Here is a 13,924-nt window from a genome sequence, read left to right as displayed (position 1 = left end):
ATGCGCACTGCACTTTCTCTATTAACACTTTATTCTGCATTGTGTTACTGCTTTTGCTTTTGAAGTTTTGAAGTGGTCTATCTGGATGACAGGCAAACAAAAGCTTTTCACTTTCTCTTGATGTGCAACACAAAAGTAAGCCAATTACATTCGGTACCTCTGCAGTCCATCCTTGATCCCTGTTGGCTTACCAATGCAGACTGAAATTCAGGTTATACAGGTTGAATGAATGGGAATAGAGGTAACAGAGGATTCTACAGATGGAGAGCATCCTGACCGGTTGCATCCCAGCCTGTAACAGGAATCCCAATCACAGGAACACAAGAGGCTGCACAGAGTAGAGGGCACAGCCCAATCCATCACAGGCACAGCTCTCCCTACCACTGACAGCATCAATCTGGAGCACTTCCTCAAGAAGGCGGCACCATCCAGACTATGCCATAGGTACCATCAAGCAGGAGGTATAGGAGCCCCACAACACCAGGTTCACTGACCCCCTCCCCCCACCACCTTCAGTCACTGTGTTCTTGAGCCTACCTGCACAACTTTACCCCTATCTCAGCAGTGGAACCCTACTGACCAGCTCTTTCATAACCTAGGACTTGCGTCTGATTTTGTCTTTTTTTTACACTAAGTTTTTTTCACATTTCTTTTCTCTTCACTGACATGTATAATTTAACTACAATTTATGTTTTGTGCATCCTCTTTACTCCCTCTCCACTTGTGCTGTCCTATTCATGGAACTATAGGCTTCATCCCCAGACTCTGACATCTGTAACCCCTTATTCCACCAGATCGACAGATGGGCCCGGCAATTCTGCCCACACTGATGTTCCTGTACAGTCTAGCCCCGAAGCCCTGGTCACCCACCGCCTCACGCAACACGCAATGTAACCGCAGCAGGAGCGTGAAACACGCAGCGGGAACGTGATACCGCACCAACCCACAGTGAATCCGCAACGACCTCAGGGACCCGCAGAGACCCCGATGACCCGCAGCGGTCTCGGGAACCCGCACTGAACCCTTAGCGACCCCAAGGACACGAATCATGGCCTGAAAGCGCAGATGCTCCACTAACGAAAGCTGCTGAAAGGTGCGTAACCTGGGGCTGTGCTGCCAACCATCCGCAACACACAGCGTTACCTTGGAAGACATGGTGTCGCAATCCGCCGGGCGGTGTCGGGGACGCGGAGGCCCGGCTCGCGCACCCGTACTGTCAGCGTCAGCCGCCCGCGCGCGTCCCCGACCTCTCCAGCCCAGAGCGCATCTCCGACACCCACTCCACACGAGAACGCGTCCCCGACACACACTCCAGCAGACGAGCTCGCTCCCGACCCCACCCAACATCACCTTGCGGGTAGGCGACACTTGCTGCACCGGGAAGCGCGTTCCCGCCGCCACACCGGGGACGCGCAAGGCGTCCCGCTCAGCTCGGTCCCGACGGGCCCATCACGATTGGTCAGAACAGTTTGGAACTCTGTGTGCAGTCTGGGTTGATAGGTAATACAGAACATAGACTAGCGCAGGGACAGGCCCTTCGGCCCACAGTGTCTGTGCCGACCATGATGTTAACCCAACTCATCCCTTTTACATGGTCTATATCCTTCCATTCCCTGCCTATTCATGTGTCTAACTGACTACTAAAATACCTGCTTCCATTACTACCCTTGGTAGCCATTATTCTCTGTGTAAAACAAAACTTGCTCCACACGTCTCCTTTAAACTCCCCCCTCCTTAAATTGGAAACTGTAAATTGATTTATTATTGCCACATGTGCCAAGACACAGTAAAAAAGTTTGCTTTCCTTGCCAACCATACAGATAGCCCTTCTGACCATCAGACTGCAGTCAGTAAGGATAGGTAGTAACACCTCAAGTCACATTAATTCTAAACACGGGTGCTCCACAGCCCCCACTCTACTCCCTGTACACTGATGACTTCACAAGTTTGAAGTTGATGCCACAATAGTGGGCTACATAGCAAATAAATGATGAGTCTGAGTACAGGAAAGAGATAGAGAGCTTAGTGACAAGGTGGCATGACAACAATTTTTCCCATAATGTCTACAAAATAATAGAGCTTCAGAAAAGGGGGTGGAGGTATGGTTCACATGCTCCTGTTTACATCAATGTTTACTGATGCACCGTAGAAAGCATTCTACCTGCATGTAAAATGGCTCTAAATGGACCTCTTGTGCGATAAGGTGAACTCTTGGCCTCACAATCTAGCTCACTATGATCTTGCACTTTATTGTTTTCCTGCATCGGACTTTTTTGGTAGCTTTTACACTTTATTCTGTGTTGTTATTGTTTTACCTTATTCTAGCTCAATGTGCTTTATAATGATTTGATCTGTATAAACAATATGCAAGACACTATCTTTGTACATAGAAGAGTACAGCACAGATCCTTTGACCCATCATGTTGTGCTGACCATTTAATCTTCTCTAACCTTCCATTCTTCTTTTATCCATGTGCCTATCTAAGAGTCTCTAAAACGTCCCTAATGTATCTGCTTCTACCACCACCCCGGCAGTGCATTTTATGCACCCACTACTTTCTGTGTAAAAATTACATCTGACATCCCACCATACTTTCCTCCAATCACCTTGAAATTATGCCCTCTTGTATTAGCTATTTACACCTTGATACAAAGGCGCGGGCTGTCTATTCTTTCTATGTCCCTTATTATCTTGCACACCTTTATCAGGTCACCTCTTATTCTCCTTCACTCAAAAGAGATTAACCCTAGCTCACTCAACCTTGCCTCATAAAACACTCTCTCTAATCCAGGCAGTATCCTGGTAAATCTCCTCTGCACCCTCTCTAAAGCTTCCAGAACCTTCCAATAATGGGATGACCAGGACTGAACACAATACTCCAAGTTTGGTCGAACTAGAGTCAAATAGAGTTGCAGCATTACCTTGTGACTCTTGAACTCAATCCCTGAATTAATGAAGGCTAACACACCATACACATCCTTATCCACCCTATCAATCTGTGCTGCAGCTTTCAGAGATCTTTAGTTGAGGACCCCGAGATTAATTTGTTCTCCCAAATTGCTAAGAATCTTGCCATTAACCTTGTATTCTGCCATTCACACTTTTCCAGAATGGACTTCACCCACCAATTCTCAGCCCAGTTCTGTACCCTATCAATGGCTAATTATAACCTATGACAACCTTCTATACTATCCACAACACCACCAACCTTTGTGTCATCTGCAAACTTACCAACCCACCTTTCCAGTTCCCATTTAGGGGGTCTCAGAACAGATCCCTGTGGAACACCACTTGTGGCTGACCTCCAGTCAGAATACGTATCATCTACTACAACCCTCTGCCTTTTGTAGGCAAGCCAATTCAGAATCCATGCAGCCACATTTCCCTGTATCACATGCCTCTTGACTTTCTGAGTGAGCCTGTTATGAGGAACTTTGTCAAATGCCTCGCTAAAATCTATATAAACCACATAAACTGGTGCATTCATCAATTTATTTTGCCACTTCCTCAAATAATTCAATTAGCCTTGTGAGGCATGACCTGCCCCTCACAAAGCCACGTGGACTAACTCTAATCAGACTATATTTCTTCAAATGTTTGTATATCCTGTTTCTAAGAATTCTTTTCAATAGTTTGCCAACCACTGACATAAAATCCACTGGTCTATAATTTCCAGCATTATCCCTATTTCTTTCCTTGAACAAAGGAATAATATTTGCCATCCTCCAGTCTTCTGGTGCTACTTCTGTGGCTAGTGAGGATGCAAAGATCATCGCTAAAGGCACAGCAAACTCTTCCCTCATTTCCTGTGGTAACCCTGAGTATATCTTGTATATCCTTTGAAAAGCTCCAACACATCCTCTTTCTTAATGTTGGCATATTCCAGCATATCAGCCTGCTCTACGCTGATATCACATTTGTCAAGATCCCTCTCTCTGAATACTGAAGCAAAGTATTCATTAAAGACCTCCCCTATCTCCTTCGACTCCAGGCACAGGTTTTCTCTTCTATTCCTGATCGGTCCTGCTCTCAATCTAGTGTAGAATGTATGTACAGAATGTCTTGAGATTTTCCTTAAACCTATTCACTACAGCTTTCTCATGTCCCCATTTAGCTCTCCAAAGTCCATTGTCAAGCTCCTTTCTGGTTACCTTGTAACTCTCAAGAGTCCTTGCTTCCTAAACCTTACGAATGCTTCTTTCTTCCTTTTGACTAGATGTTACACATCTCTTGCCAACCATGGTTCCTTCACCCAACAGATGGAACATGCCTATCCAGATCACCATGAAAATGCCCTCCAAATATCCTCCACATTTCCCTGAGTACTTCCATTTCCAATTTACACTGCTAAGGTCCTGCCTAATAGCATCACAATTATCCTCCCCCAATTCAATACTTTTCCAGAGCACTGCTCCCATCCCTGTCGAAGTCTGTGGTAAAGGTCAGGGAGTGTGGTCACTGAGAGATCTGGCTCATTGCCTGGTGTGGCCTCTCCTCCAGTCAGCCTGTTTACACATTGCATCAGGAATCCTTCTTGAACATAAAGCATAGAACAGTACAGCAGAGGAACTGCCCTTCGGCCCACAAAGGTCAAAATGCAATACATTTATTATCAAACTATGTATACTGTATAAAACCTTGAGAGTCATTTCTTGCAGGCAGTCACAAAACAAAGAAACATGATAAATCCACAAAAAAACCCACACCACAAAGACTGTCAAACATTCAATGTGGGAAGAAGAACAAACCATGCAAACTATTAAAAACAAACACGTAACGACAGAACATGAAAGTGAGCCTCAGCCACAGAGTCAGTTCAGTGCGGAGCTGAGTAAACCCGGTCCTGGAGTCCGATGGCTGCACGCCACAGCCACAGAGTCAGTTCAGTGCGGAGCTGAGCCGAGTAAAACTGGACCAGGAGCCCTATGGGGAGGTGGCTGCAGGGCACAACTGCTCTCAAACCTAGCGGTGTGGGGTCCAGGACTCCTGTGCCACCTGCCCAACAACGTTGTGCTGAACGTACCAAATGTACCAAATAAATTCCACCCTACCTAAACCTTTTGAACTAAGGAGGTGTTAATTAATATTAAGGAAGTTGAAATCACCCATGACAACACCCTGTTATATTTGCATCTTTCCAAAATTTGCCTCCTGATCTGCACCCGAGTATCTTTGTTTCTATTGGGGACAGTCTAAAGAATATCCCTATTAGAGTGATTCTGACTTACACACACCCACACTGACTCAATTCACATTCCTGCCATGACATCCTCCCTTTCTGCAGCTGTGATACTATTCCTGATGAGCAATGCCACTCGCCTTCCTCTTTTACCTTCCTCGCTGTCCCTTCTGAAACATCTAAACCCCAGAACATTCAGCATCTATTCCTGCCCTTGTGTCAGGCAAGTCCCTGTAATGGCCACAACGTTGTAGTTCCATGCACTGACCCATGCTTTGAGTTCATCGTCCACATTCCCGATACTTCTCGCATTAAACCATGTGCCAATAATAAACCACTTCAATTTGAGTACCAACACCATTTCATCACAGCAGTGCAATGGAACACAATAACAGAATGTAGAAGAAAGTGTAACAAGCTAATCAAGTTATTAAAAAATGTCCCCACCTTCATGCAGCTGCCATCGGGCTGGAGGTACAGAAGCCTGAAGTTCAGGAACAGCTACTTTCCTAAAACCATCAGGTTCTACAACTGACCTGAAAACGCTAACCACTACCTCAGTGTAGCAACACTATGACTGCTTCCATCATTTCACACTTTTTTGGGCGACTCAGGCAAGGGGAGGTTGTGTGTCGGTGTCAGGGAGAGAGAAGATAAAAGGAGCAGAGCTGGGCAAGGCCGGTCTTTTTGGGCTGCACAGGCACATCAAGTGTCTGTGTCAGTGGCCTGACCGCGGCTGCATCCATTGTTGGAGTGTGCCAGTGAGAGAGTGTTAAGACTTCAGCTTAACAGGCTTCCGCGTAAACAGCTGGAGGCACAGTTAAGAAGAGGAAAGCCTTTTTTTTTGTTATAGGGTAGCCAGGGTGGAAAGCCCCTCCTGTCTGATTTGGGAATTTGGGATACCTGATGATTTCCCTGATGACTATATCCGCAGGAAATGTACCCAACTTCAGGGCCTGACTGACCAGGTCAAGGAGTTGGAGCTGGAGGATTCATTCAGGAGCGTCATTCACTCAGCGTCATTCAGGAGGATGAAGATATTATAGACAAGACTTTTGAAGAGGTGGTCACACCCGGAGTACAGCCTTCAGGCAGTAGATGGGTGACAACCAGGAGAGGTAAGGGGATTAAGAAGTCAGTGCAGGGTTCCCCTGTGGCCTTTCCCCTCAGTAACAAGTATCCCCCCTTGGGTCCCACCGTGGTCGGCTCTGCGGCTCGACAGGGAAGGGTAAGCTCAGGCAATGCAGTAACTATAGGGGACTTGATAGCTGAGGGTCAGAAAAGAGGTTCTGTGGCTGCAAAAGAGACATCAGGATGGTGAGTTGCTTACTGGATACTGGGGTCCAGGATGTATCAGAGCGGCTGCACGATATTCTCAAGGGGGAGGGGGAATGGCCGGAGGTCATGGTGCATATTGGCTCCAATGACATGGGCAGAAAAGGGGAAGAGGCCCGATGAAGGGGGTACATAGAGTTAGGACAGAAGCTAAAGAGAAGGACCCCCAAGATTGTAATCTCTGGATTACTCCCTGTGCCATGGGCTAGTGCAGATAGGAATGGGGTGATAGCACAGATGAATGAGTGGCTGAGGAGATGGTGCAGGAGACAGAGTTTCAAGTTCTTGGATCATTGCAACCTTTTCTGGGAAAAGGGTGACCTGAACAAGAGGGATGATTGGCACCTGTCTGGAGCGGAACCAATATCCTGGCTGCACAGTTTGCTGATGCTACTTGGGAGAGTTTAAACTAGTTTTGCAGGGGGCTTGGAACCAGAGCCCCAGGTCAGTAAGGGAAGGATCAGATCAGAAAGTAGATGTCAGGAAAAGTATTGAAAGACAAAATTGAAATAGCAGGTATGATGGGCCGAACAGTTTGACATGTGTATATTTTAATGCTAGGAGTATTATGGGTAAAAGTGATGAACTTAGAGCATGGATCAATACATGGCACTATGATGTTATAGCTGTTACTGAAACTTGGTTGAGAGAGGGGGCAGGAATGCGTCATTAATGTACCAGGTTTTCAAAGTTTTAGAAATGAAAGAGGAGGAGGGGAGTTGCATTACTTATCAGGGACAATATCACAGCTGCACTCAGGGGAGACATAATGGAGGGGTCAGACTCTGAGTCCATTTGGGTATAACTTGGGAATAGGAAGGGTGCAATCACACTGTTGGGATTGTACTGCAGACCCCCAATAACCACCGTGACATTGAGGAACAGATATGTAATCAGATGAAGGAAATGTGTAAAACTAATAGGGTTGTTGTCATGGGGGATTTCAACTTCTCTAATAGAAACTTGGACCTTCTTAGTGCAAGGGGTTTAAATGAGGTTTAATTTGTTAAGCGTATCCAGGACGATTTCTTAAATCAATATTTGGATGGTCCAATGAGAGGTGGGGCCATACTGGACCAACTGTTGGGTAATGAGCCTGGCCAGGTGACTGACCTTTCAATGGGAGAACATTTAGGGAACAGTGACCACAATTCCTTAACTTTCAGGATAGCTGTAGATAAGGATAGGTATGGGCCTTGTGGGAAAGTTTTAAATTGGAGTAGGACAAATTATGAGGACATTAGGCAGGAACTAAGATTCATTAATTGAGAACACCCTCACTCTGGCAAGTCCACATCAGAAATGTGTAGGGTGTTTAAAGATCAATTGCACAGAGAAGAGGAAAGCTATGTTCCAAGTAGAAGGAAGGACAGGGAAGGAAAGAGAGGTGATGAATTTAGTCAAGAAAAAAAAGGAAAAGTATGTATTGTTTCAGAAGTTAGGATCAAGCGCTCGAGGAGTATAAAGAAGCCAGAAAAGAACTAAAGAGAGGAATTAGGAAAGCCAGGAGGGGCCAGGAAAAATTAAGGTGAATCCCAAAGCATTCTATAGTTACATCAAGAGCAAGAAGATAACTAGGGAGAAGGTAGGACCACTCAAGGATAAAGTTGGGGGTGGGGAACATTTGCTTGGATGCGGAGAATGTGTGTGAGGTACTTAAAGAATACTTTGCTTCAGTATTTACCAAGGAAAAGGATATGGAGGACCAGGAGATCAGTGTTGAGTGAGTAAATACATTAGGGTGTTTAGAGATTGAGGAGGAAATGTCAGGCCTCCTAATTAATATTAAGGTGGTAAATCCCCAGGGCAAGATGGGATTTACCCCAGGTTAAAGGAGGCAAGAGACAAGATTGCTGGGGCCTTGTCCAGTATTCCAGAGGACTGGCGAGTGGCTAATGTTGTATCTCTGTTTAAGAAGGAAACAGGAGAAAATCCTGGGAATTATAGACCAGTGAGTCTCATGTCAATTGTTAGGAGGTTGCTGGAGAAAATTCTTAGGGCTAGGATATATGAGAATGGCCTATAGAGCCAGCATGATTTTGTGCAAGGTATTCATACCTAACCAACCTGATAGAGCTTTTTGACAAGGTGACACGAGAGATTGATGAGGGTAGGGCAGTGACTGTTGTCTGCATAGATTCTAGTAAGGCATTTGACGAAGTCCCTCATGGGAGGCTAATCCAGAAGATTAAGTTGCATGGGGTATGCGGTGAATGGGCTGTTTGGATTCAGAACTAGCTTGCGCACATAAGACAGAGGGTGGTGGTTGAAGAGACTTATTCAAGCTGGAGGTCTGTAATTAATGGAGTTCTCTAATCAGAGATCTGTGTTGGGACCTCTCCTGTTTGTGATGTATATCACTGACCTGAATGAAAATGTCGATCAGTGGGTTAGTAAGTTTGTGGATGATACCAAGTAGTGGAATTGTGGGTAGTGTAGAAGACTGGCAAAGAATACAGTATAATATAGATCTGTTGCAGAAATGGGCTGAGAAATAGCAGATGGAGTTTAACCCAGATAAATATGAGGTGTTGCACTTTGGTCAGGCAAATGCAAGGAGACAGTACACTGTTAAGGGCAAGGTCTTTAGCAGTATTGCTGAGCAGAGAGATCTTGGGGTCCAAGTTTATAGCTGCTTGAAAGAGGCTACAAAGAACAAGAAGGCTTATGGAATGCTTGCTTTTATTTGTTCAAAAGTCAAGAGGTTACGTTGCAACTTTATAAATCTCTGGTTAGGCCACATCTGGTGTATTGCATATGGTTCTGATTGCCCCACTATAGGAAGGATGTTGAGGATTTGCAGAGGGTGCAGAAGAGTTTTACCAAGATGCTGCCTGGTTTACAGGGCATGTGTTATCATGAGAGGCTGGATAAACTTGGGTTGTTTTCTCTGGAGCGTCAGAGATCTGATAGAGCTTTACAAGATTAAGAGAGGCATAGGTTGAATAGACAGAGAGTATCTGTTTCCCATGGTTGAAATGTCTAATACCAGGGGACATGCATTGAAGGTGAGGGGGGTAGGTTCAAGGGGGATGTGAGGGGTAAGTTTTTTACTCAGAGAGTCATGGATGCCTGGAATGCACTGCCTGGTATGATGGTAGAGGCAAATACATTAGAGGCTTTTAAGAGATGTTTGGATAAACACATGGATGTGAGGAAGATAGAGGGATATGGACTTTGTGTAGGCGGGAGGGGTTAGTGTTAGGGTGTTTTTGATTTGTTTTTTAGCTGGTTCAGCACAACATTGCGGGCCGAATGGCCTATTCCTGTGTTGTACTCTTCTATATTCTAATGGATTTTCTAATCGTGCTTCCTTGTAAAAATAGTGTATAATTATGACTAATTTATGCTTTTCTCATGAATGCTGCTTATTTGACACTTCTGAGCCTATGCTGCCGCTGAAGGTACGTTTTTCACTGCACCTGTGCATACACAGACTTGTGCACACCACAATAAACTTGACTTTGACTTTGAACTACATTGCACATCCCCTTTTACAGACCCACCCAATTACTTTATTAAAGCATTCATTTTTGTATGGGTGTACAGGATTGCAGCTGACAGATTCCCCCTGTTTCTCTATAAATAAAAGGAGATTCTTGCAGGATAAATGTGAAGAGTGGAGAAATTATTTCTAGTGGGACCGAGCCAGTGGAAATGTTTATACCAACTTGTTTCCCTCAGCTCTGTTACTTCTGATGTGATTAGCTGAAAATATTTTGCCTTTGTGTATCCTGTAAATTCTGTGTGTACTCATTTAACTGTGATAAGCATCAGCAGTTGCAACATTCACAAAGAATATTGTTTGTCCTCATGGGGCAGTCTCTGTGCTTGGCTGATATTTTTAACAAAGATTTGGCTAAGACTGTTCTTTAATTGAAAAGAACAATTGTGGTAAAAATGACAGTTATCCTGTTTAATATTGAGTGTCTCATAATCTGCATTACATCATATTTTAATTTGTAACTGCTTTGAACAAAACACATCAAGCAATTGAAGTATTCCATAGTGGGCTTGAAGGATATAAGGAGCTGCTTTTCATGATAAAGTAGGGGCTCCCAATCTTTATTATGTCAGGAATCAATACCATTAACAAGGGGTCCATGGACCTCCGGTTGGAAACCGGAGAGCGTTGCCTTAGAAATCGGTGTCTCTGTACAGGAGGCAAATAAACACAGCATACAACACTCCCAAAATGCTGGAGGAACTCAGGAGGTCAGGCAGCATCTAATGGAGGGGAATGAACAGTCATCACGACTGGAAAGAAACAGGGCAGAAGCCAGAGTAACTGGGTGGGAAATGTGGGGGAGCATGAGCTGGCAGGTGATAGGTGAGACCAGGTGAGAGGGGGAAAGCGGGTGGGGAGGGGCAAATAGGAATGATGTGAGAAGCTAGGAGGTGATAGGTAGACGAAGCAACAGTTGAGGAAGAATGAATCCAATAGGAGTGGACACTAGTCCATGGAATAAAAAGGAAGAAGGCGGGGAACCAGAGGGTGGAATGTGTGGATGATGGAGGAGTGGAAAGTGAAAAGGAGAAGGGAAAACAAAGGCAATATGGGTTGCCCATGGTGGTAAGCATTTCAGTCTAGAGGTGTCAACCTAATCTTCCAATTGCCTGGTAGTCCCATTAACAGCCTCAGTAGCAACACACAAGATGCTTGAAGAACTCAGCAGGTCAAGCAGCGTCCATGGAGGAAGCAGACTGTTTGTGTTTTGGGTCAAGATCCTTCCACTGAACATCAATTTTTCCAATTTCCCGTAGTCACTACCTTCTGATGCCTCTTTTAGAACATAGAGTAGTACAGCCTTTTCTTATAATGGGACAATCAGAGTCTCCAAGTGTGGTCTAACCAGAGTTTAATAGAGCTGTAACATTACCTCATAGCTCTCGAACTCAATCCCCAACTAATGAAGGCTACCACACCATATGCCTTCTTAACCACTCATCAACTTGCATGGCAACATTGGAGGACCTATAAGAATAAACCCCAAGATCACTCTGTTCTTCCACATTGTTAAGAATCCTGCCACTCTCCCTGTACTTTGCCTTCAAGCTTAACCTTCCAAATCTTATGTGCCACTTCTCAGCCCATCTCTGCATCCTGCCAGGGTCCTGTTTGGTAAACTGTGACAACCTTCTACACTGCCCACAATGCCACCAACCTTTGTGTCATCTGCAGACTTACTAACCCAACCCTCCACTTTCTCATCCAAGTCATTTATAAAAATCGCAAAGAGTAGGGGTCCCAGAACAGATCCCTGTAAAACACCGCTAGTCACTGTCCTCCATCTACAACCACCCTTTGCCTTCTGTGGGCATAAAAATCTGAATCGACACAGCCAAGTTTACCAGTATTCCATGCCTACTCATGCTGAATGAGCCAACGATGTCCAATTTTATCAAACGGCTTACTAAAATCCATATACATCACATCCACTGCTTAAAACTAAATTGTTTTTCTTATCTTATCAGTCTTATCACCCCTACTTGATCCCCTCTCCTGCCCTTTCGAACTGCTCATGTCCCACACACTCCTCCCTCCACCTCTCCTCACCTCCTTTCCTTTATTTCATGGTGTACCGTTTTCTTTTATTAGATTCCATTATCTTTATCCCTTTGTCTCTTCTACCAATCATCTCCCAGCTTTTTACATCATTCCCACTTCCCCTTCCCTAACCTGGAAACACCAATTGCCTGCCAGCTCTTGCTCTGACCTTTACCCTCACCTTTTATACTAGCTATCTCCCATTTTTCTGTCCAGCCCTGATGAAGGGTCTCAACCTGAAATTTCAAATGTGCATTTCCTCCACAAATGTTGCCTGACCTTCTGAGTTCCTCCAGCATCATGTGTGCTGTTCCCTATTCCAACATTTCAGGGTCAGAATCAGGTTTATTAACACTAACGTGTCATAAAATTGTTTTCTGGCAACAGGACAGTGCAGGACATAAAAATTACTCTTAGTTACAATAATTAATTAATAAACAGACAGATAGATAACTAGTGTAAAAATGAATAGTGCGTAGTGTACATGGGCTCAAGGACTGTTCAGAAATCTCATGTCCATGATTGTTGGGAGGGTTGTGCCCATGATGGAGCTGGCTGAGTTTACAACACTCTGCAACCTCCTTTGTTTACTGCATTGGAGCCTCCATACCAGGCAGTGACACATTCAGACTGCTCTGCATTGGTGCATCTGTAGAAATTTGCCAGAGTCTTTGGTGACATACCAAATCTCCTCAAACTAATGAGGTATAGCCGCTGTTGTGCCTTCCTCGTGAATGGATCAATATGTTGTCCCAGGATATTTCTTCTGAGAAGTTGACACCCAGGAACTTGAAGGTACTTGCCCTTTCCACTGATGCTGACCCTTTGATGAGGCCTGGTGTGTGTTCTGACTTGCCCTTCTCAAAGTCCACAATCAATTCTTTGGTCTTGCTGATATTGAGTGCAAGTCTGTTGTTGCAATGCCATTCAGCTAGCAAATCTACTTCACTCTTGTTACGTCTCCTTCATGTCATTTGAGATTCTACCAGCAACATTGGTGTCATTGGTGAATTTATAGATGACGTTTGTGCTGTACCTAGCCACATAGTCATCAGTATAGAGGGAGTAGAGCAGTGGGTAAGTACACATTCTTGAGGTGTGCCTCCGTTGATTGTCAGTAAGGAGGAATTGTTATTTCTGATCTGCAGTGACTATGGTTTCTTCATGAGGAAGTTAAGGATCCAGTTGCAGAGTTGCTGCAGACTCTCTTGTGTCTCCAGTGGAACTCAGTGTAAGGAAAGCTGTGAGCAATCCAGCTTGAAACTGAATGGAAGAGTATGGATTAATTGAGTAAAACAAGTTATACTTGTTAGAGGTCTGAATAATAATAATTTTTATTTAATGAGAAAAAGAGAGAATTGACAAGGAGAATGTGGAAAACGTGTTGTATGGTTTGATGAAGGCCACACAATAAAGACACAAGAGATTGCAGATTCTGAGATCTGGAGCAACAAGCAATCTACTGGAGCTAATCAGCTGTAGTTGCAAAATGACTCAAAACATCAACCATTCACTTACCTCCTCAGAGGCTGCCTGACCTGCCAAGTTTCTCCAGCACGTTGTTTGTTACTCCACAAATGAGACTTGTCAGCAAAATTAAAGCTCTTGCAATAAGGATTGCTGCTGGTTTCAGGGCAGTAGAGGGGATGGGTGGTTGATGATTTGGCCGGGAGGAGGTCCTCAGTGATTCCCATGCCCAAGCGCTGCTGATCTTTCCTTCTGATCACCACTGCTGTTGGTAGAATCTCTGATGGAAACTAGGAGGCATACAGAAGTGAGATAGATTGGTTGAGTGGTGTCACAACAACCCCTCACACAATATTAGCCAGACTAAAGAACAAATTATAGACTTCAGGAAGTG

The 13,924-nt window shown here is 44.6% G+C and overlaps 1 protein-coding gene across 4 annotated transcripts in view; it reads right to left on the bottom strand.

The window, feature by feature from the left end:
- The window catches only part of ankrd29 (ankyrin repeat domain 29), a 53,253-nt gene extending 39,534 nt beyond the window's left edge, over positions 1-13,719 (bottom strand). For 2 of the 4 annotated variants that reach the window (XR_009513651.1, XM_059977794.1), the window contains exon 1: positions 1,144-1,387. Coding sequence is in view for 1 of the 4 variants with exons in the window: in XM_059977794.1 (XP_059833777.1) it covers positions 1,144-1,347 (204 nt within the window). In the remaining 3 variants the exon portion in view is untranslated. Of the gene's footprint in view, positions 1-1,143; positions 1,447-13,581 lie in introns of those variants that run through there. The other 2 variants (XM_059977813.1, XM_059977800.1) reach the window with 2 other exon arrangements.
- Between the last annotated feature and the right edge of the window lie 205 nt (positions 13,720-13,924).

Source organism: Hypanus sabinus, chromosome 1 (assembly GCF_030144855.1).
Source record: "Hypanus sabinus isolate sHypSab1 chromosome 1, sHypSab1.hap1, whole genome shotgun sequence".
Lineage (NCBI taxonomy): Eukaryota > Metazoa > Chordata > Chondrichthyes > Myliobatiformes > Dasyatidae > Hypanus > Hypanus sabinus.
This window is presented reverse-complemented; position numbering and strand designations above follow the sequence as displayed.